The following is a 23,379-nucleotide window of genomic DNA, read 5'->3' as shown; positions in this document are numbered from 1 at the left end:
AAAAATATAATTTCTAAAACAAAAATTCATTGGATAAAATTAACAGACAAACTGACATGATAGAGAAAGAGCAAATGAACTTGAATATAGATCAATAGAAATTATCCACAGTGAAGAACAGAGATTTTTTAAAAGATTTCAAACTAATAGAGCCTCGGAAGGAACCTGTTAGATGTTATTAAAAGGTCAAATGTTTGCATAATTATAATATCATATATGAAAGCAACCTAAGTATCATCAACAGATGAATGGATAAAGAAGATGTGTGTGTGTGTGTGTGTGTGTGTATGATGGAATATTACTTGGCCAGAAAAAAGAATGAAATTTTGTCATTTGCAACAACATGAATAGACCTGGAGGGTACTAGCTTAATAAAATAAGTCAGAGAAAGACAAATACCATATGTTTTCACTTATATGTGTAATCTAAAAAATAAAACAAATAAACAAATATAACAAAACAGAAACAGACTTAAGATAAGAGAACAAAATAGTGGTTACCAGAAGGGAGAGGGGTTGGGGAAGGGCAATATAGGGGTAGGGGATTAGAAGTACAAACTACCAGGTATAAAATAAAGAAGTTACAAGGATGTAATGTACAGCACAGGGGAATATAGCCAATATATTTTATAATAACTTTATGTAGAGTATAATCAATAAAAATAATAAATCACTATGTTGTATACCTGAAACTGATATAATATTGTAAGTCAAATATACTTCAAGTAAAAAAAAAGAATATCAGAAGGAAAGAAAATGGGACACAACACACATAAAAATTAACTCATAGGGCTTCCCTGGTGGCCCAGTGGTTGAGAGTCCGCCTGCCGATGCAGGGGAGGCGGGTTCGTGCCCTGGTCAGGGAGGATTCCACATGCCGCGGAGCAGCTGGGCCCGTGAGCCATGGCCGCTGAGCCTGAGCGTCCAAAGCCTGTGCTCCACAACGGGAGAGGCCACAACTGTGAGAGGCCCGCGTACCACATTAAAAAAAAAAAAAATTAACTCATAAGTAATAGAACAGTTAAATGTAAAAGCCAAAACTATTACTTAAAGTAGGAAAAAATATTTTGTGGTCTATAGTTAGGCAAAGATTTCTTATCAGGAAACCAAAAGCACAAATGATAAAAGATACATTGATTAAATGACCTTCATCTAGATTAAGAACTTTTTAACTTTTGCTCTTCAAAAGATATAGTGAAAAAAAAAAAGAGAGGCAAACCACAGACTGAGAGAAAATACTCTGTCAGAGTGTTTTGAATGCTCCCTCTTGGAAAAGGCCTTTAACTCCAAACCTGAAGGAGGAGCAGGAGTGTTTATGTACTATATGATTCCATTTAAATAAAATTTTTGAAAGGTAACATTCTAGTGACAGCATCTCAGTGGTTGCCTGGGGCCATGAGCAAGGAAGAAGATGGAGTACAGAGGGGCACAAGGAAACTTTTTCAGCCAAGGGATCCATTCTGTATCTTGACTGTAGTGGTTGTTACAATAACCAAAATCATCAGCTGTACACTAAAATTCATGAATTTTATTGTAGGCAAATATCGTAATAAACAAAAAAGAAAAAAATTTCTTTAAACAGGAGTACAGAATTGAAGCCAAGTATTCACATCAAATTTCAGCAGGTCAGTAAGCCACTTTAGATAATCTGGCATAAACCAAAGAGACTTAGCAAGAGAAGTCAGCCTTCCAAAGAATGACAGATCTGTTACTGGAAGTAGCAAAAAACAGTGTATCTGTTTACTGGCCTGGCAGTTAAATCAAGCATTCCCATAAATGATTCTTCTTCTTTGGGGAGAAAAATGGACTTGGATCAAGAAAAAGAAAATGAAAACCATCTGATTTGCCCTTTAGGTTAAACAATGACTTGGCAAGAAATAGCAGCAGGAAAAAAACCTAGAAAAAAATTGGCACCAACTTACTAAAAAGAGGATTTAATCCTCACAGATAGTGACATTATATGGTGGAATTGAAAAATAAATAAAAATATTATTTTCCAGTGGTTTCTAAAATAAAGAGCTGCTAAAATTGAGATTAAAAATTATCTTTTGAAAAGTAATCCTTAAATCAATGGTATACATAAAAGACATTTTAATTTTACTTTGTATAAAAGAGTTAAGCAACTATCAACCCTTTCATGCTTTGGATTTTTAAAATATGCTTTCTATTTTTGAACAGTTTTGGATTTACAGAATTCTTGCAAAGATAGAATAATTAGTTCTCGGATACCCCACACTCAGTTTCCCCTTTTATTTTTTTTCATTCACTTTTAAGGATGCACACAAAAGTTTCCTGTTATTAACATCTCACATTAGTATGGTACATTTTTCACAATTCATGAACCAATATTAATATGTTATCATTAACTGAAGTCCATCCTTTATTCAGATTTCCTTTGTTTTTACCTAACATCTTTTTCTGTTCCAGGATCCTATCAGGAAATGGCATCACATTTAGTTGTCTTGTCTCCTTGAACATTTTGTGATTATGACAATTTCTCAGACTTACCTTGTTTTTGATGACCTTGACAGTTTTGAGGACAACTGATCAGGTATATTGAGAATGTCTCTCAAGTGGGCATTTTCTGATGTTCTTCTCATGGTTCAAATGGGATTTGACTCTTAAAATATCTTTTGCTTAATTCTTTAAATCTTAAAATCACCATAATAATTTGGATTATAATATTATAATCATTATGATAATGTGGATTATTACTCAGACAATCATTTCAATCTGGTTAAAAATAAAATGTCTGAAAGTGTTCCTGCTACAGTAGATTTAAGTGAATGCCTCAAAGTGAATTACCACTCACACTAAAGCTCTAAAATACAGCTATTATTTTATCAACTCTAACCGCATAAAAAACACATTAATAATTAACATTAATGAATTGAGCTTCAAATAAGATACAGTAGTGAATTCATAGCTAGGCAGTCAGTCATTCCTAAACTTGCAGGGAGTTATTTTTGATTCGGTTAACTTTATGTATTTTAAGTAACTAAATATATATTTTAATATACATTGTTTTCCAAATCACAGGTGGATTAAAAAAATTATTTTCCAACTGGCTTTAAGGAATAAAGAAATTCTTGAAATATGAGGGAAAACATGATTCCCTTAATATTACTAACTTGATGTTATAATGTATTAACTCTTACTATTAACCTATTCAAATTTAATAAAAGAATGTAAAAGTAAACAGGTTAGCACGTGAAGGGGAGGAAAATGAACCCCATTAATAAAGCCACTGAATCTGTGACAGGTCATTTTTCTCATGATGCAACTCCCCTTGTTTATGATGGAAAAAATTCACAGGAATTTCCATGTCAGTCAAGCTCTGGATTTCTACCCAGACTTTTTATAAAATGTTTTAATAAGTACGCCCCAGATTATTATTTGGCTTTCATTCTAAAGACAAGGTCGATAGAAGTTGGATGTTTCAACACCCCAAGGGGAAAAGTTACCTGATATGGCCTTTGTAAAGGTGAACCAGCTCTAGTCTTTGATTGGACGAAAGATATAACACACACACAAGATTAAGCCCAGTTTCCTCTAGTGAATCAGGATCAATGTGGAAAAAGTGATATACCTGTTGAGAGCTGATGTTTATAGGTTGTTTTAAAACGATCCATGTGACGCTCTCTAGAAGAGGTGGGACTGTAAGGGAACCAGGATACGTCCAATAATCCCAGCGTGGAGGAAGCAGAGATAATGGGTCAAAATTTGTGAATCGAGTTTGTTTACCCTGAGGAAGAAAAGAGAATTCCCACATATTACAATGGGAAAGCTTTACACGGACCTCAGAAAAACATACATCCAATGAAATATTATTTCACTGGAATTCTGTAATTCATGGAATTATTTAGTATCTGCTTTTCATATCTTAAAAAAATAAGAATTTGCCTTAATCTAAAAATTTAAGATGAAGTAGCACATCACCTAGATTTATTTAAGAAGCTCAAGATTTATTTTTTAATGTAAGTGGTCTTTAAAATATATTGCAACTAAAGGCTTATTCTGCTAAACTCCAATAAAAGAAACTAATTATGCAAAAATAGACATATTAGTGATTGTTTTAGATAACTTAAGACCCCCTTCATAATTTTCAAGAGATAAGTGGTAATAAGCTACTTCTGTTATATTGGTCAAGTATGTTCCAAACCTACTTCCAAGCCGGCAGCATATGCTATGTCAAAGTCTAAATTTGTAAAAGAAGATAAGAGAATTCAGGAGAAACCAAGGAATATATTAGTCGCTAGTAAATAGTAATTAATTTTACCTTTTCTTTAATGGAATCCAAAATGTCAGTAATCTTTTGCAGTTGGGGATTATGCTCACCAATCTGAAAACACGAAATTTCAGAAGAAATGGTTACGGCAGCACATCAGGTCTGAATCACTCCATTTCAGTCACTATTTTTAAATTCTTTAAAAAAAAAAAAAAAAAAAAAAAAACTAAGCCAGCCCAGAACAAACAAACAGTTATTGTTCTATAGTGAGGCTCTCTTTCACCTGCCAGCCTTATCATGCCAGAAAAATCTAAACAACAAGATAATATTTCAGGGCTCCTTGGCTGAACTATAACTTCGATTCCAAAACTAGCAGTAACAGCTTCATATTTGTCAGCTTTATGAATGTTCAGGGTACAGATTCTCTTGAGAGAAACTTTGCTTAGGAAACTCTTACATAACACCTGCACTATTAAACCAGATGTGACTTTCAGACCCTAGATCCAAACTGTCTATTGGTGACAATCAAAACATTAGAGGAAAACATCTCCCTCTTTCAGCTTAAAATGACTTGAGGTCCTGAATCAAGGGAATATATCATCATGAGGAGAATCCTTCAGAAAAATATATGTACTTCTTTTCATTTATTTGGGGTATCCTGAATCTATCTGAAGGTTTTAAGTCCTTGGGATTCAAGTACAATGCCTTGCCCCACTTGGATCTCACTGCCACCACCAGACTTGGGGACCGAAAAAAAGGAGCTGTTGCCATGCATGCCAGTCTCTGCTCTGCCCCATGCTTCCCCGTCCCAGTGCAACGACTTACAACATCAACATCACGCAGAGTCAGGGGCATATCAAAAGTGGACACCCTAAAGAATGTGGCCGCAGTGGGAGTTGAGCAGCCCAGCCCACCCACAGGTATTATGACAGTGATACTTCCTGTGAATATCAGACAAAGGAAAATACAACAGAATCTTTTAAAATAGTCAGTGTGTTTGGGACAAAACACTATTGTGGTCAAACTAGTGCTTCAAGAATCAGGAACTTGTATTTTACCCTATCCTGTATCTCCAAATATTGGGCAGTCAGGAAGAGCCTATTATAAAGATTTTCTTCGCAAGATCTCAGTTGTTACTTCTGCTACTATTGTTGCTGCAGCTGCGTTTGCTATTCACAAAAAAAAATGATCAATGGACAATGAGACGTATCATAAGACAATGTTCCTAGGGTAGTTCTGGGCCCTTAGATGAACCATAAACTAATATACAAAACTTTAAAATTCACTTCAAAAGGAAAGCATTAAACCTAGAACTAGTTTACTACTAAAAAATGGTAGACTATCTACCCCATGATTGAAACTCTTTATCCAACATGGCTGACTAGTTATTCAAAATGAAATTAGTGATTCTCACCTGTAAAAATACACCCAAGACAGCTAGTCCATCTGGCTCATGAGCTGCCTCAACAAAGCTGGGGTATTTGTCTGAATTCCAGTGAACAACGTGGAGCTGAAAGGGAGGAAGACAACATAATTCAAATGTTTTTTTTAAACCCCCTTAAAAACATAAATGCAAATAAAACATTTATATAGATCTTCTGGTGTTGTGCACTTATATGTATAATGTCCAGAATCCTCCTCCTCTTTACTTTTGTCTAAAAACTAAACTACACAGGCGAAGGACCATGTCACTTTGGTCTGTGGTGTACTGTGCTGAAGTCCACATCACTAGAAGGCTCTGGAGCATCCTGTCAAACCTCTCTAGCCCTAACAATCTCCAACCAGTGCTCCCAAGTGACTCAGGGCTCCCCCATGTCCACAGATGGGACTTCAATTGTGCAGCCTTCAATTAGACCCCAGCTGGTGGCTGAGTCCAACGCACGAGCGCAGGGTCATAGGCAAGTGGAGAAGTCAAGCTCCACACAGTAGGTATTCGGGGACAATCCTACTGCTGAGGACAGCACCAGTTGTTCCTGAAACTTCCAGTCAAATGTTCATCACTGCAGTTTAAGACTTTTTACGGCTTGAAAATGCAAATTCTCCTTAGGGGTAATTATTTTTAGCAGTATTTACACATTTTCTAACTTCTAAGAATATGTTCAGATCCTCTGTTGAGAGCAAGTTTTAAGAGGGGAAAAAGAGGCTTCAGGGTCTTGTAAACAGAGGCATCTGAGGAAGAAAATGAGAGGCAGCTGGTGCTACTGATGAGGGGGGGAAATAGAAGGAAGAGACAAGGGGTTGGAGATCCTGGAACTCTAGAAAACAGGCTTCACCCACTTCACAACTTCCAAAGCTGTCCTAAGTGTCCTACAATAGTAAACAATGCAGTATCCCAAACTCACAATCAAGCGTGAAGGGTTGTAGAATGACAATAAGGCAGAAGACCACTCTTAGAGGGTCTTCATTCCTGGTTAAGGGAAGGACAAACTGAGATAGAATCCAGAGGGCAATGCAGGCACCCAAATGACTTGGCCAAGATCATGATTCAGCCATGTTGTCCAAGGACCCTCCATGAAGGATGGACTTCCGATAAGATCTCTTTCAAATGAGTCCTTTTGGCACCTCGGGGAGGAAACACTTATTTATGAAGGGTTTCATGCACAAATCACCTTTCTGGCTGTTACAGAGAGAATTTAGTATATTCAAATGAATGTTTTTACCCCTTCCTTTAAATATAACTTCACATCTTACAGGCAACTAATATGGGAGGATTTCTAGATAAATAAGAATTACCATAAACTGGGAACTATAAAACTATAAAATAGTGCACCATTCACAAACAATCAAGGAAGACTGTGGCATATCCAGATGGAAAATACAAAAGCAGATTTTTCTGGTGCCATGTTCTATGTTGATGTCAGATAGCTGGGAGAGGCACAAAGCCTGTAAACATTGGATGACAAAACAAAATTCATTTGGCTCACAGGAGACAGATGATGTTCCACTGTAAGGGAGAGGTAGGAAAGTATGCTAAAGTTGTTTTAACTGGCTCCTTGCCAACATAGTTCACTTTGTAAGAGATGACACCAAAGAGATAGAAAGATGTGAAATGCCCTCTTTATGTTCACAACTCCAACGGATTAGAAAATGAATGTGTAACTAAAGAGACATGAATCTATCTGTATATCCTTCCACTGGTTAAAAACAACAATTGTTTGAAATATTATAGGAGACTAAAGCAAGAAATATGTTTTGTTTTTTTAAACAAGTCTTTCTCTCTGCCACACACTTTGCTTAACTGGCAGCAGTATCTTCAGAGCCACTGATATCAGCTTTATTAGCATTTGTATTTGAACTAAAACTCAAACAAACAACAAACTCACATTTCCTAACAGTGACAGCCACAGTGATTTGAACTGAATGACAAGAAGTTATAGTAGCCACTGCAAAAACGGAAACAAGATTCTTCCCTACTGGAAAGCAATTTCTAAATAACAGTATTTTTCAACTTTAGTATTTTTAAATTGCATACCATTGCTACATAAAATGTGCTCATTAATGTTGAAATTGTAATTTTACTATCAACTACATATATAATATGCTCATTATGTATTTGGCATAAAGTGTAATCAGATAAAGTTCCAAATATGCAGTGAACTATTAGCCTACTTTTTGTAGATAGGTAACTCTCGGGATAAAGTCTTCCATGATTTAGATTACTTTAATCTCTGTAATGTCACAAATCATTAGATTAGGCTCCAAATTAAATTTTTATAGGTTACAGCTTTAAATGTTCTTTTTCCTTTCATTTTTTTCTTCATATTTTTATTTTTTAAGAGGACACAACTTGATGATAGTCCTGAAATTAGGTACAAAAGTAGCTGGAAGGGCTTCCCTGGTGGCGCAGTGGCTGAGAGTCTGCCTGCCGATGCAGGGGACACAGGTTCGTGCCCCGGTCCGGGAGGATCCCGCATGCCGCGGAGCGGCTGGGCCCGTGAGCCATGGCCGCTGAGCCTGCACGCCCAGAGCCTGTGCTCCGCAACGGGAGAGGTCACAACAGTGAGAGGCCCCCGTACGGCAAAAAAAAAAAAAAAAAAAAAAAAAAAAAAGTAGCTGGAAAAACTAAACAACCCCTAGGAATCACTTCGATAGACAAGCACAAGGGGATCCTTTTGAACCTGAAACCAAACACAAATGACTCCCAAATACCTCCATCTCCCACCCGGACCTCTTCTTTAAACTCCAGGTTTGTATCCAATAGCCTATTTGAACATGAGACTAGAATATCTATAGTTGTTTCTCCAACTTAACATGTCCAAACAGACAGTTCATTCCTGTCTGCAGCTTGCTCCTCCCTGGACTTTCCCATCTCAGCAAATAGCACAACCATTCTCATGGTTGCTCAAGCCAAAATCTTAAGAGTGTTTCTAGATTCCTCTTTTTCCTTCCTTCAATCTTGACATCCTTCTCCTTGGCAAGTCCCATGGATTTTACCCCCCAAACATATGGATTTGTCTAGCTCTCTTCATCTCCACCTCCCCATAGTATAAATCACCATCCTCCCTCATGTGAACACATTCATAGCCTTCTAGTTTGTCTCCCTGCTTCTTCAATGTTTGCCCAAACTCTTAGCCACGGAGCAGGTAGTTATATTTTATAAAGTATAAAGCAGAACATGCCATTGCCCTGCTTGAAACCCTTCATTGTCTTTGTCCTGCTACATGAAGATAAACTCCAAACTGCTCACCAAGCCCCCCAAAGCCCGACATGGTATGGCCCCTGCAGGCCTCTCTGGAACATGGCTAATAATTTCTCCTCCCTCATTAATTCCAATCCTAGAAGCCAATATCTTTCTCTTCTAGAACACGCCAACAGGGCTTCCCCGGTGGCGCAGTGGTTGAGAATCCGCCTGCCGATGCAGGAGACACGGGTTCGTGCCCTGGTCCGGGAAGATCCCACTTGCCGCGGAGCAACTAAGCCCGTGAGCCATGGCCGCTGGGCCTGCGCGTCCGGAGCCTGTGCTCCGCAACGGGAGAGGCCACAACAGTGAGAGGCCCGCATACCGCCAAAAAAAATAAATAAATAAAAAATAAAAAAATTAAAAAATTAAAAAAAAAAATAGAACATGCCAACCTCATTTCTGCCTGAGAGCACCTGTACCTGCTGTTCCCACTTACCAGAAAGATCTCCCTAGATTTCCTCAGAGTGGCTTCTTCTGGTCATACAGTCTCAATCCACTGATCATCTCAGAGGCCTTTCTTAAGCACCCAGTTGTTCTACCAGATCATATGGTATTGTTCTTATCAAAGAACTTACCACATCCAATTTATTTATTTGTTTATTGTCAACCTCGAACACCCACCAACCCTGAGGTCTGACCCAGATTTCCTCTTCTTCCAGTTACACGCCTATCTCAAGCCAGAAACACTGACTCCTTCCCTCCCTCACCCTAAACCTCAAGTAATCACCAAACCCCACTGAAGCGGCACTTCCAGCCAGCCAGCCTCCAGCTGTACTATGTCTTATTACCTGGAAGATTCCCGAAAGCCTCCTGACTGGTTCCCTTTATCCACTCCTGCTTCAACCCAATCTATTCTCAAACTATAGTTTGAATGATATTTTTAAAACATGTATATGATCACTTCCGGATTCAAAGCCAATCAGTGGCTTCTTGTTGCACTTAGAATAAAGTTTGCAATACTTACGTGACTTACCTTAGTAAGATCAGATGCCTCTAGCTTCCCAACTTTACCCCTGACAACTCTCCCCTTTTTACTTCATGCTCTAATCACACTGGCCATTCTGTTCTTCAAATATGTGATAATATGTTTTACTCTTCCCCACCCCCAGTCCTCACACATGATTCTATGCAGGTGCTCTCCCCTTTGCCTGGCTCACTCCTGCTCCTCCTTCAGGTTTGGGTAAAGCCTTTTCCATGAGGAAGTGTTTCCTGACCCATCCCTCCTCCTTCCCAGCACTCCCTCAGGATGAGCTCGAGTAAGTTGGGCCAAGATGGGGACATGCTAGGATCTCAATGAATTCTTAAAGAATGAATGCATGCATGCAAGCATGAACAAATGAAATAAATAGCCTTAAACATACATTAAAGAACAGTGTGAATTCCAGTCAAAGCTTCATTGTCTTCAAGAAGGAAAACCTACAAAGATGGCCCTTGCTCTGCAAGTAAGAACTCTGACCCTCTGACTAATTTCAGTATATGAGTGCCCTTTCCAGGAAACCACTTGCCAACTCAGAGTCAACCTCTCTGAGAGTATACTTTCAAGTTTATGAAATTAGAAGGTGTAAACATAAAGCAATGTGACCAATTTTCCTAAGTGGCTTAGGAAAATTACAGTTCAGTGATCCAAAGCCAGCTTTAATCTGCACAAAGCTTTTGAAATTTAGAACATGTCAAACTTAGAACACAAAACTTTAGAAAGCAAACATGAAAACTTTTCAGTAGGTGATATAAACTGAGACACTGTACAGATTCAGGAGTCCTGCTTTGTAAATTCTGGACATCTTTTGTCCACTTTGGATGTAGATTTTATTCCTCCACCCCAAGGACAGAGCAGGTCCCATACCCTAAGCACTTGGCCTCAAGCATAAGTGTTTTAGTAGGCAAAATGGACGTTTTGGTTGATAGTCTCAGAGAGCAGATGTATAAGTCAACAGAAAAATAAAACTGGAAAGAAGTCTGTTTGCTGAATCTCTCTGAACAGCAGGGCTATAAAAGAGTGTCTCCACTCCACAGGTCAGTAATCACAAGAAAAATGAAGAAAAACTATACTTGCCTGGTAACATTTGCTCTGTCTTGCCTAGGCGACTCACAAGCCACATTATATATTTCCACATAAGTAGCTTTGGTTGAGTCAAACAATAATTCACTTTCATCTCATGGTAAAGCTGGGTGTTAGCAATATTTAACTGCATTAAAACTTGAAGTATATTATGCTTTGTTCTTTAACCAGAGGATTAGAAAAAGTACGATATTATTAATGAATATGATTATAAGGAAAAGAAGTTAACTCCCCAATGGAAAAAAACAAGTCAATGAACACTTCATCCTATTCTGCTTTACCAATGACCTGAATAATTAACAGAGATTCCATTTTAATACCTGGGGTTGTAGAGGTAATGTAGAGTTTAGGAGAGTTTGTGACTTTACTTTTTTTCCCTAAGAGGAACTTGGCCACTTACTATTAACTCTATTATATGGACTTTACATGATCTTAGTATATATTTGTGTCTGGACCAAATGTGTACACAGTTGGGCCTAAACCAGATGTTTCTCTCCCTTCTCACTGGCTCTTCAGGAAATACAACAGAGTTTATAATTTGTATCAGAAAGACCTGGGTTTCAAGCCATCTCAACTGCTTCCTAGCTGGATAAGTTACTTAGTCTAAGTCTCCAGTTTATTCATTTCTAAAATGGGCACAAAAACCCTAATCTCTAAGACTCAGAAGGGCCAAATGTGTGGCTCTCATGTTGATAAACTCTCATGCTGACAGAATAAAGCAATTTCAGCCACTGAGATACCTAATCTGGCATAAGGAGAGCTGTCTTCTGTGTCCCCAAAATCCCGTCACATAGAAAAACATAGAAAAACTCTGAATAATGAATACAAGTCTGATGGCTCACCTCTGCGGCATATCTCACGCCGTCCACCACATGTTCAGAGCCGTGATCATCGGTGGACCCCCAGTGAAGGTGAAACTGTCGTAACCTGTAGCTTCCGGTGAGAGGACCCCCACTCAGAACTAAACATCAATACATTTTAAATTGTCAGCAAGAAAAAAAACAATTATACATCCTGTCACAACCCACAGCATCTCCCTGGATCACTCAACATCTCCATGTGCTCCAAGGAATTTTTTATAAATGTCATTCAGGTGGCTGACAGGAATACAACTTTTAAAATATGAGGAGTAAAAACAAACATTTTAAAAGGTTAAAGAGTCCACAATACAGATTTTTATGGAATATCTTGTAAATCAAAACAAACACACTGGTTAAAAGTAGCAGAAACTGGGAGTTTGTAGAGGTAAAGAATTGCTCTGTTTAATGGAGGATGTCAGCCTCTATAAATAAAAATGTGATGTGCTAAGAGCTCCATCTTGAACACGGTAGAGCAGCCTAGCAATACAGTCAGAGAACAGGCTTCAGGGTTAGGAGTCCTGGGCTCACGCTCTATTTACTAACTGTGTCATCTTGCACAAATCCTTTAACTTGAAACCTCAGCTCTCCTGTCTATAACCTCCAAAGAGTAATGTTACCTCCTCCTGATGCTGCTGTGAAAACAGAAGAAAAATTGAACACAAAGCACTTATCACTGCCTGGCAGAAAGTCAGCATACTGGACATGTTAGCTATTATTACTATTTTATTGCTGTTATAATTACTACAAAAACTGGCAAAGTAAGCATGTCTTTTATACTTGAATTCTATCTTCCTGGGGAAACATGAAATACAGGACAAAATTAACTCTTTTAAAATAATCCATCATATCTTTGTCACTTTGGCAGAGTACATTTTAGTACTTGGCCTCAACACATATGATCTCTAAAACCGTGGCAATAGAATCATATCTTAAGTATACAGAAAAGCTTCTTAGTAGAAAACATAGTCCTAAACTGTCTCCTTCCAATTAATCTTTATTGAGCATGTTTTAAAGGATATGTGAAGATATGGAAGCATTGCATGCTGATTACATCAAAAGCACTGCTAATCGCTCATTGACATTCCAACAGGCTTAAGTGTCGGATTGGTATGGTGCAGCCTTAAATATATATATATATATATATATATATCTCAAAATTTGTCAAGAATGATGCACCTTATATAAGAAGCAAAAGATGTTAACAGGTATCACATGCAGTTTTCTACACACAACAACAACAAAAAGGACAAGATAATACATTTGACTAAGGCACATTCCTCTTTGAGCTATACTGTAGGAGAAAGAATGATCCAGATTGCCATCTGTATTGACCAGTACAACTGAACTCATTTCTCCATTACTTGGTTTAACTTGGCTGAAGTTGAACATCAGTAATTTAGAGTTGGCATAGTAGCTGGAATCAGCAGATGTGGGAATAGTCCCAGCTTGGCTAACTAAACTATGCCACCTTTCAAAACTCATTTAAGCCTCTATGGGCTTCAGCTTTCTTGTCTATATTTGTGATTGTTTGTTTAATTAGGAGATTGGACTGGATGTTCTTTAACTTCTACAATTCCCGAAACTGCCTAAGAAAAAAAAAAAATGGAAGCATATGTAATAAAATCTTTTGTAAGGTTGAATGGTTGGGGCTTCCTTTAGATTCATTTGCATCCAGATTTCTTTACAATAAATAAAGATAGCCATGTTCAGAGCCCTCTGAAAAATAAAAGAGAAGGGAGAACCACTTACACCAGACTCTAGGGCTCGCTCTTCTGTTACTCTGTCACAAACAGAAAACTGTACTGTTTCTTCTCCCACGGAACAATGTTCACGAAGGCAGAGACCGTCTGCTCGGATCTCTGTTGTACCCATCCCATCACCTAGCACAGTAACCATCACAGAGGAGATGCACAATAAATATTTGATGAAGGAATGAATAAAATATTTGATTTGTACTTAAACAAACAGTTTCAAAGATGATTCACAGATAAATGAATTTAAAAGGCACATTTCCCTGACTCCATATAGCATGGATGCAATGGCATTCCAAACAAAAAGAAGTCAACAGCTCTATTGTCTCTTTTTCCCTTGCTATTGCATAATAAGACCTGAGCTGAACCATGAAGTCATTCCTTCACAGATAAAAAGCAGATTAGAGAGCTTGAGTGATCGATGTGGAATTGACTTTGGGGGAAGATGCAAACAAGCTGGCTCAGGAGAAAGAAAGTGACACCAAAAATCACACACATTATTAGGGAAACATCTAAGAGTAGTGGTTGATCTCGGGAAAGCCTGCTCTGAATCCAGGGTTTAAAGCCAGATTAGCACAGCTCTGCTTAGTTAAGCAACAGATATTGCCTTACTCTTTACATATGTGGACTCTGAGTGTTTTAACTAAAATATCCAACCTGGGACTATGATCAGCAAATGTCTAATCATGAAGACCATTCTCTTGGAGCAGTGCTCTCCCAAAGTCAAAATACCAAGGTTAATCACCAATGTTGAGATGGTCTATAATAAAACAACTAAACAGCTAAACTATGATATAAAATGAATAATGGTGACAAAAATTATTTTTTAATGAGGATGATTTAGTATTTTAAAGAGTCAAATTATTCATCTTACTTTCCAACCTAGATGAATAAATATATATATTGTTTCCATCTTATGTTTGAAAACTAGTAATTATTTCTCCAAAATCACACTTAGCTTATATATATATATATATATATAAAATACTTCATGTATCCCTCCGTTAAGATTTTTTAAAAAGTCTATTCCAAATAAAACTCTCATATAAGAGATCTACAGAGATCAAGAAACCAGAGTTAATTTTAAAGTCTGAGAAAATTTTAATAACTTAGTAAAAGGATATCTGTCATTTGCTATATGCTACAAAGACCAACTAGGAACATACGCATTACTCTATTGAACTTAACTTTTTAAAAAATTGTTAGTAATTTGCTTACTCTACTCATTTCCTGAAACTACACTGTAGTCAGCTGCCTAAAATGATAAGCAAGGCTGGCAAAACAAAATCAGAAAAAAATTCATTTAAAAAGCAAAACACTTGGCTGTTCACACATTTACTGTCTATCTCACTAGGATACAAACTCCTTTAAGGCAGAATTGATCTCATTCTCTTGTATACCCAATGCCTAGGACAGTGCCTGGATCAATAAATGTTACTAACATAAAGTGAGAAAGAGACCTCACCTGTAGAAACACTCCCCCACAAACTTCAGTTTGTAAGGATGCTACTGAAGTGACCTGGGCATCACTAAAGAGCATAGTCTTAGGACTTGTGAATCTAATAAGAGTCATGGACTGATCACTGTATGGTAAACAGTTCTCTGAAGTAAAACTAAATGAACATCACATCCATGTTTTGCTTGGAATCTAGGAAAAGAAGAAACAAAGAGCACAAATCTTCCAGGGTTATAGTGAGAGAGAGAGAGAGAAACAGAGAACGAAGCTAGGAATGGTCCTAGCTACTGGGGCCTGAATTCTTTTCAGAGCCAGGACAGTCTTCATTAGTCTGGCTTCTGGCTTCCTTTGCTCTGAGCATGTGCACACCAAGTTACTCTCTGATCCCTCATTCATTCAACAATTCTTAAGAGCTTATAATGGGCCAGCAACTGTGTTCAATGCTACGTACACAATGAGCAAGGCCATCCCTATCCTCAAGAAACTTATAGAAGGAAACATAATTATAATAAAGTTTTATAATACATCATTGTCACAGATTACCAATTTAGTTTCCTGTATATCTTGGCTCGGGGTGGGGGGGGGCGTGGATCACACAACTAAGGTATGCTTACCCCCCACCTTTTTCTGTTTTTTTTCTTTTTTAATATATAATTTAAGATCTTGTACATTTGATTAACTTGAGGCAGTTACCTAGAACTAGATAACAGGATTATAACTGAGAAATTGACAATTTTTAGAGATGAAAATTAAAGAACAGTCACTGAATTCATCAAGTTACTAGCATTCCTAGTAGGCCTTTCTTAGCAAGAAAGCAGCTTCCTTCCTTTTGACATCTTTTTAAAATTTCAGCACAACATATCTTATCCACAGAAAGGACACAGACCATTATTATTTATTATTATTTTTATTACTAGTTATTAGTAGTTATTGAGTATTCACTATATGCCAGGAACTATTTCATTTATTAAAACTTAAAAATTAGTACCACAGCCTTTAAAAATTAAATGTTCAAACAATGAATAATCCACCAATGTTCAAACTATTTAGGTGTCAAATGGTAAATATTAATTGATTTCTGGTGGTTTGTAATTTTATTGGGACTTCACCTACATATATATTAATGCATTCTCTACCCTAATGCTATATACCATGGTGTTGTCCATATCCTCCAAGAAACATCATACCAAAAAAATGCTTTTAACTGAAACATACATTTATTGAGTACCCTCTGTGTGCCAGGCACCAGGCTAGGTAAACGAGTAAGACACAGCTGTTGCTCACAGGGAGCCTTTAACTGAGTGGAAAGAACCAACTGGCAGTCACAATGCAATGTGGGAAGTTCTGTAAGAGGACAGGCCTGGGATGTCACAGGAGGGGTGACGGGGCCAGTCAGGTGTGATTCCCAGAGAGGGGGGACGTTGTCTGTGTTCCGAAAAACCAGAAGCTAGGGGGAGAATCCCCTTGTCTGCTACAGCCAACGGGAGTTGTCTCTAATGAATTTCTTCCTGTGTGAATTTCACATCTACCTGTCTCCTTTTAAAGGACTATTAAAATTCTGAAGTGTGGCTCCCCACAGGTTAACCACTGGTTGTGCAGCTGCCCAGCCAAAGAAGCCCTGCCAGGACCATGAGGAAGGTTTCACGCCTGTGGTCTCTTGACTGGTGGCACTGAGAGTTAACCTTGGTAAGAATGGCTTCTTTATAAAATGGAGACTGTTTTACTCAAGTTAAAATGGCTTGTTACAGAAGTATCTTTGTGGTTTTTGTAGTTTGTACCAAAGAAAAAGAAAAACCAGCAACAATTTATTTTAGGCATGGCAGTTTCTACGTTTTAATTAATTGAATCCCCCAAATCACCATGAACATTCTCTTCATTTATCTTGAGACAGAAGAACAAGAATCATAACCTATATTTATGTAGCTTCTGTCTCAGAGGAATACTAAGTACTTTATGGATATTTTCAATTAACCCTGGTAATTTCATTGTGATCTAGATAAAAATGAGACCTTTGCTTATGGGAGAGGGCACACACTACCCATCACGGATGCAGCATCAAATCTGGAAACACAGACAAATTAATTCCACTGATTAACCCAAAGGAGAGGGAAAATGAGAGGAACTGAGAGGGAAAGAGAGGGGGAGAGAGAGAGAGAGAAGACCAGGATCATCACTGAGCAAATTAAAGTAAAAAATTTTTATGACTAAGGTTTTTTATGAGAAAGTTTTAGATGAAGTACAACCCAATCATTTCTTATTCTAAAAGTAGGAATGGATAGCCTCAGTTTTTTGTTTGACAGATCATAAACAGTATCAAACTACCATTATGGGTGGTATAAACTTTGTACTTAGAAACCTTGGACTACTTTTATAATGTACCATCACATCAATCATATCTATTAATACAGATTCATAAAACTGAGGGCCTAAAGGAAAGACAGTTTAATATACGTAAAAAGTGAGGTCACTTCTCCACCCACCCAAAAGTTGAAAAATACCATGTGTTAATCTTTCCTTATGCATTTTTTAAATTGTTCTGATGAAAGCGAATCACTTTTATGAATTTAACAAATATGAGGAAGAAATGTAATGCGCTTATAATTTTTGCTAACAATATAGCACTATATAAACACAAGATATTATTACTAAACTAAATCTGAGCTTAATGAATAAGTGAAGACCTTCTTCCAATTAAGGATTTTTTAAATTTAGTTTTCATTAATAGAGTAAAGACAGCATTATCCTAATATTAGACTTAAAAATAATTTGTCGGAAGCCTTAAAAAGTGTTCCAAAATATGATTCTCTCTGATATTCTCTAATCTTACTTTTAAACTTGGTATCATCTATTCTTTGGGCAGGAGGTACACTTGAATAAGGATTAAATGTTCATTTTAACAGGAAATGCTCTTTTCTACTTCACTCAGTTTTTAAATTAACAAACTAGGTTTTTTTTGGTTGGTCTATTATTTATTCACCATGTGAAAGACATTATTCTATGAACTAATCAAACAAAACTTTTACTATAAGTTCTAGCAAAGTACTAATAAGGAACACACAGTGCATAGGTAGTTCAAATATGAAAGATAAGAATGTGCCATCCAACCAACCAAGCTCCTCACCCCAACCAAGAAAAAAAAGAAAAGCCAACCTGATTTGTCCTCTGTGTCATCAAAGTCAACATTGAAGGAATGGCCACTATTACTGATGATTTTAGCTGAGCTTGTGTCATACTTGATACTAAGAGGTCGGAGGGAAGAATCATATTTCACTTCTTTGGTTTTAATCTCAATTGGAGATTGTTGGTCTCCATCAGCAATAGGGAAAAATTCATTCCAATGAATAGGACCTTTAACATATAGGACCAAAAGAAAAGGACTGAATAAGTTATTTCATTCAATAAATACTTGTTGGAGTGCAATGCAATGTACTTGACATTGAAGAAAAGACAAAGATTAATAAAATACGATCTTTACCCTCAGCACTTTAACATCTAATTGTTTTGTTTTGTTTTACAAGACCAACTGCTTTTATTACAGGTATGGAAACTTCCTGGTTTGCCTTAATTCATCTTCAGAATTAAACTCACCCTTGTAGACAAAAGAGCATGTAAGTTTTATAAAGTACTTCACAAATGCCTTCTACTGAAATAAAAACAACAGTACAATTCATCATTGAAAACAATGAGATTCAGTCTCAGCTCCAAGAATGAGCTGTGATAGCTCCACAGGTCAGGTTTATGGGCTGAAAGAACTAACGGAGCTGAGAAAGCTGTGTAGCACAAAAGGGTGTAGTTCTTTAAAATGCTCTCCCCACTTCTATCACTCACTGTATCTTCACATGTCACCCAGTCCTCAGCTCAATCTCCTGTGAACGTGCAACAGGCAAACTAAGGAAATATGTAAATTTTTCACATATAAAATGACTGCACCATGTCAGGAAATGTAATATTGTTGGTTTTCTGCAGTAGAGTCAGGCAACAATTTATTTCTCTCTTTCTATATTTCGGAAGGTCCTTCCAGGCTTGTTTTGCAAATATTACATTTGAATTCCAATACAAGGTACAATTGTCATCCCGGTCCTCATTCACAAAGTCAAAATCGTGTCAAGTTCCCAAATCGAACACATGTTTGATAAATTGAGGTGAAGCAATAAACTGACAATTCCCTTGTCTACTCTCATTTCTCTGGGAGACTCATTCAAGTTCTGCCTCTCAAAATCAACAGCAAGGGGCTTCCCTGGTGGCGCAGTGGTTGAGAGTCCGCCTGCCGATGCAGGGGACACAGGTTCGTGCCCCGATCTGGGAAGATCCCACATGCCGCGGAGCTGCTGGGCCCGTGAGCCATGGCCGCTGAGCCTGCGCGTCCGGAGCCTGTGCCCCGCAACGGGAGAGGCCACAACAGTGAGAGGCCACAACAGTGAGAGGCCTGCGTAGCACCAAAAAAAAGAAAAAAAAAAACAAAAAAAATCAACAGCAGCTTCAAGTAAGCTCCAAGCTAGTCTACAGACTTTACAGGTTAGAGGTTCTTATTTCCTCATCTACTCTGCCTGCAATTTACGCCCCCTCCACCAGGTCTGTAGAGCACGGCTGCTGACTAAGCTTTTCCCTACTCCACTAACCAACTAACTTGATTTCTCTAAAAGTCAAGTACTAACTAAAATGACACAGCATGACAATGAATTAAGCATTTGTTACTAACAACAACAAATACTTTTTTAAAGATAAGATTTAGAATGAAATTTCAAGAAATGCAAATATATCACAATTATCAACAGCTTCAATCTCTAAATCTAACGCTCCTTATTACTCTTCTTCTTTGCAAAAGAGAAAGCATAAATTCTTTCCTTTACATATGCTTCAGGTACAAAAAAGTCATAGCATGAATACATAACCACACACATAACTTAGAAATTGTTCTCTTATGAATCATACACTTTGGACTTGAAAGCAACTTGAACATCAAAAGTCCTTCGTTACATCTTATTACAGAAAAGGCATTGCATTTCCTTATTTACTAAGTACTTTCATTTACCTTTCTAACACTCTTTTTGTATACAATCTCGTCTTTTTTTTATGTGAAAAAAATGTTCTATTTCACTGCCCCACAAGTATGAGTTAACCTAATGAGAATCGGATTTCAAGTATGCAACACATATGTCATAATATATTAACTTCTTTCCAATCAGGAAAGAGCATCTTTCTCCTCTTAATTCTTTTATGCTCCTATTTCCAGTCCTTTATAACCAGAACTATTTTTAAAAGCAGAGGCAAGCCAAAATAAGATAAAAATAATAACACTTTACGTTAGTCAATATTATCTATTAACCATGATGGTAGGTTCATTTCCTTTGCCTTTTATGTGCAACGTTAAACCCATTTAAACATAGTTATAGAGGTATACAGAAGTTCTTCCATTGATTCAGGAACTTTCTGAATATCCATAAAGATAGGTAGTTTTCAGTGATTGTCACATTTCCTAAACTAAACTAATAAAACTGTCAAAGGTTTGTGGAAGAAGTTGTAAGCTGTTGGTGAAGGTGGTAACCACTTCTAATGCCTCACTTCTTGATGTTCCATTTTATCATTGCTACTGTTCCCAGATAAAGTTTCCTTTTATCTGCTCATTCACTGCTCTTGCCAGTCTAAACTGGCAAGCAACAAAACTTGCCCAGTCAGGATACAACACATTTCCAATAGGATTTTACTGAAGATGATCTACTTAAAGGTGTGGTCTTCAGAAAGCTATTGAATCTAAAAGCAGGGAATGGTCCTACAATTCTTAGCTGAAATACAAAATCACTCCTTGTTAATGGTTTTTCTAAGATGAATTTTTTTTTATGTTTTCAAATTTTCATTTTTTTCTTCGGTTTTCTCCAATTTTATTGAGATATAATTGACATACAGCACTATGTAAGTTTAAGGTGTACAGTATAATGATGTGACTTACATACCCCATGATATGATTACCACAATAAGTTTAATGAACATCAATCATCTCATATAGATACAAAATTAAAGAAATAGAAAAAATAATTTTTCCTTGTGACGAGAACTCTTAGGATTTACTCTCTTGACAACTTTTATATATAACATACATCCGTGTTTATTATATACAGCATGTTGTGCATTAATTCCCTAGTACTTATTGATTTTATAAATGGAAGTGTGTACCTTTTGACCACTTTCATCCAATTCCCCCTTGTCACCCACTCTGGTAATCATAAACCTGATCTCTTCTTCTCTAGGTTTGTTTGTTTGTTATTGAAGCATAATTTACCTACGTTAGTACCTAGTGCACAACACAGTGATTCAATATTTTTATACACTTTAAAATGATCACCATGATAAGTCTACTCACCATCTGTCACCATACAAAGACATTACATAACTTTTTACTTTAGGAAAAAAGTTTACATAATTTTATTCCCCACACTGTACATTTCATCCTCATGATTCATTTATTTTGTAACTGGAAGTTTGTACCTCTTAATCTCCCTCACATATTTCTAAGATGGATTTTTAAAATTTCAGATGCACTTCATTGGAGCCAACATTTTCGAACATATTAAAGAGTAATCAGTACTCATTGATTGAAAATACGCTTCTCCTTCCTAATCATAGTGAGGGCACCGTTAACACCCAGTGACTATTAAATAACAATAACAGAAATTATTCCAGCAGAGAGGGAAATTTTAAAAAATTTGTTTTGTAGCTTTATTCCCCAAACATAAATTGAAAATTAGCAAAATGTAAGATTATAATTGTAGTCTCAAAGAGAAATCCACCTAAATTATACCTTTCATTATTAAAACTCTAACGTTCACCTGCTGCCATTTTTTAACTGGCAAGTTAGTCATAGCCTCAAAAAGGCTACAATTAGAAATGAAACTTTTCTGTTTCTTCGTGAAAGTAAGCTTTCTATAAAATTAACTATACAGTACTGCTGAATAATATGCATGTTAATCCAATAAAGCATTATTATTATTACTATCATTATTCTCAGACCTAATTTTGACGGTGATTCACTGTAAGGCTTTCGTGGTGTCACTTTGCAAACATTTCAAGTTATGGTTATTTGAAAATAATCAGTTCAGTTTAATATAAAAACAAGAAAAATGGTTTACTTTTGATAATTTAGGATATACAAGAAGTATACATCTTATTATTACTGTTGGTTCCATCAATAAACACATTCTTACCAACGTGTTACAATGTCAATGATCCTTTGCTAATTCCTCAGTCTCTGAAAGGATGTGTAGAAGGAGTAGGAGAAAGCATGCAGACGTAGCTTAAAATATAACTTCATTCCTAAGAAAGAACCTAAAAATCTTGCTAAAACCAGCAGTACCAGTCAACCAACTGCAAGTTGCTGTGGGAATATTTTATATTTAACAGCTATTAAGAAAGTTGCGGTACATTGGTTGACAAGAAGGCAACGTAAATCTTCAATGTTGCAGTTCAAGTCATTAAAATTTCTGGAGTATAGTTTCAAATACTTTCCATGATTTGTTTCCCCGTAGAGATAATGAGCTTAGCAGACTGAAAGCAAACTTGTCCTCAATTCATTGAAATATGTCTTCAGATTTCTAAACTCGGTGACTTTGATTGATAAGTAGTTACTACCAGAGAAAATTTTCGGCTTTTCAAATGAAAGCGAGGAGACATATCTGAAGATTTCGGGGTCTGGGATATCGTGACAGGGCTAACGCACGCCAGCTCACCCCCACTATCAACAGCCTCCGAGACGCTTTCCCTGTCCACGCAGGACTAAGCCTTCCCTCCGCTTCCTGCGTTTGGCTCCGGGGAGCGCTGCTCATTCGAAAGACAAACCGAAAAGTTTCTCGCCAAGTGTGGATTGGCAGAGTGCGGTCGGCTGACTCCGGGAAGCGGGCGGTCCCCCTCGGCCGCCCCCGGCGCAGAGCCCCCTCCCTCACCCCTTCCATCCGCGAAGGCGCTCACCATTGTGCTCGCCGTATCCCCAGCTGAACCTCGCCATGGTCCCTCGGGGTGGCAGGCAGAAGAAGTGGCGGGGCAGTGAGCAGAAGGAGGGAGCGGACCGAGCGAGCAAGCTTGCGTGGGGCTGGCGGGGGCCCAGCTTAGGGCAGGGGCCGCGGGGGACCGTGAGAGCCCTTGAACCCCGGGGCCAGGGCGCTCTCGGCCTCGTCCGCCAGGGGGCAGTGGCGGGCAGGGAAGGCGCCCGCGAGGGAGGGAGAAGGGGCTGGGGGGTGGGGGGCGCTCGGAGCCGGGCTGAGTCCGGCGGTGCGAGTCCTCTCACTGTTTGAACTCGGGAAAGAGATAGTGCTTGATAGGAAGGCGGGGAGATGGAGAGGGAGGGAGAGAGGGAG

The 23,379-nt window shown here is 37.7% G+C and overlaps 1 protein-coding gene across 1 annotated transcript in view; it reads right to left on the bottom strand.

Annotated features, from left to right (window-relative positions):
- CA13 (carbonic anhydrase 13) overlaps window positions 1-23,130 on the bottom strand; it is a 30,466-nt gene extending 7,336 nt beyond the window's left edge. The window contains exons 1-6 of the mRNA XM_059042686.2: window positions 22,994-23,130; window positions 18,185-18,382; window positions 11,810-11,928; window positions 5,642-5,737; window positions 4,279-4,341; window positions 3,589-3,744 (exon numbers count right to left, since the gene is read on the bottom strand). Coding sequence (XP_058898669.1) covers window positions 3,589-3,744; window positions 4,279-4,341; window positions 5,642-5,737; window positions 11,810-11,928; window positions 18,185-18,382; window positions 22,994-23,030 — 669 coding nt within the window. The 5' untranslated portion in view covers window positions 23,031-23,130. The remainder of the gene's footprint in view (window positions 1-3,588; window positions 3,745-4,278; window positions 4,342-5,641; window positions 5,738-11,809; window positions 11,929-18,184; window positions 18,383-22,993) is intronic.
- Window positions 23,131-23,379: the final 249 nt, after the last annotated feature.

Source organism: Kogia breviceps, chromosome 17 (assembly GCF_026419965.1).
Source record: "Kogia breviceps isolate mKogBre1 chromosome 17, mKogBre1 haplotype 1, whole genome shotgun sequence".
Lineage (NCBI taxonomy): Eukaryota > Metazoa > Chordata > Mammalia > Artiodactyla > Physeteridae > Kogia > Kogia breviceps.
This window is presented reverse-complemented; position numbering and strand designations above follow the sequence as displayed.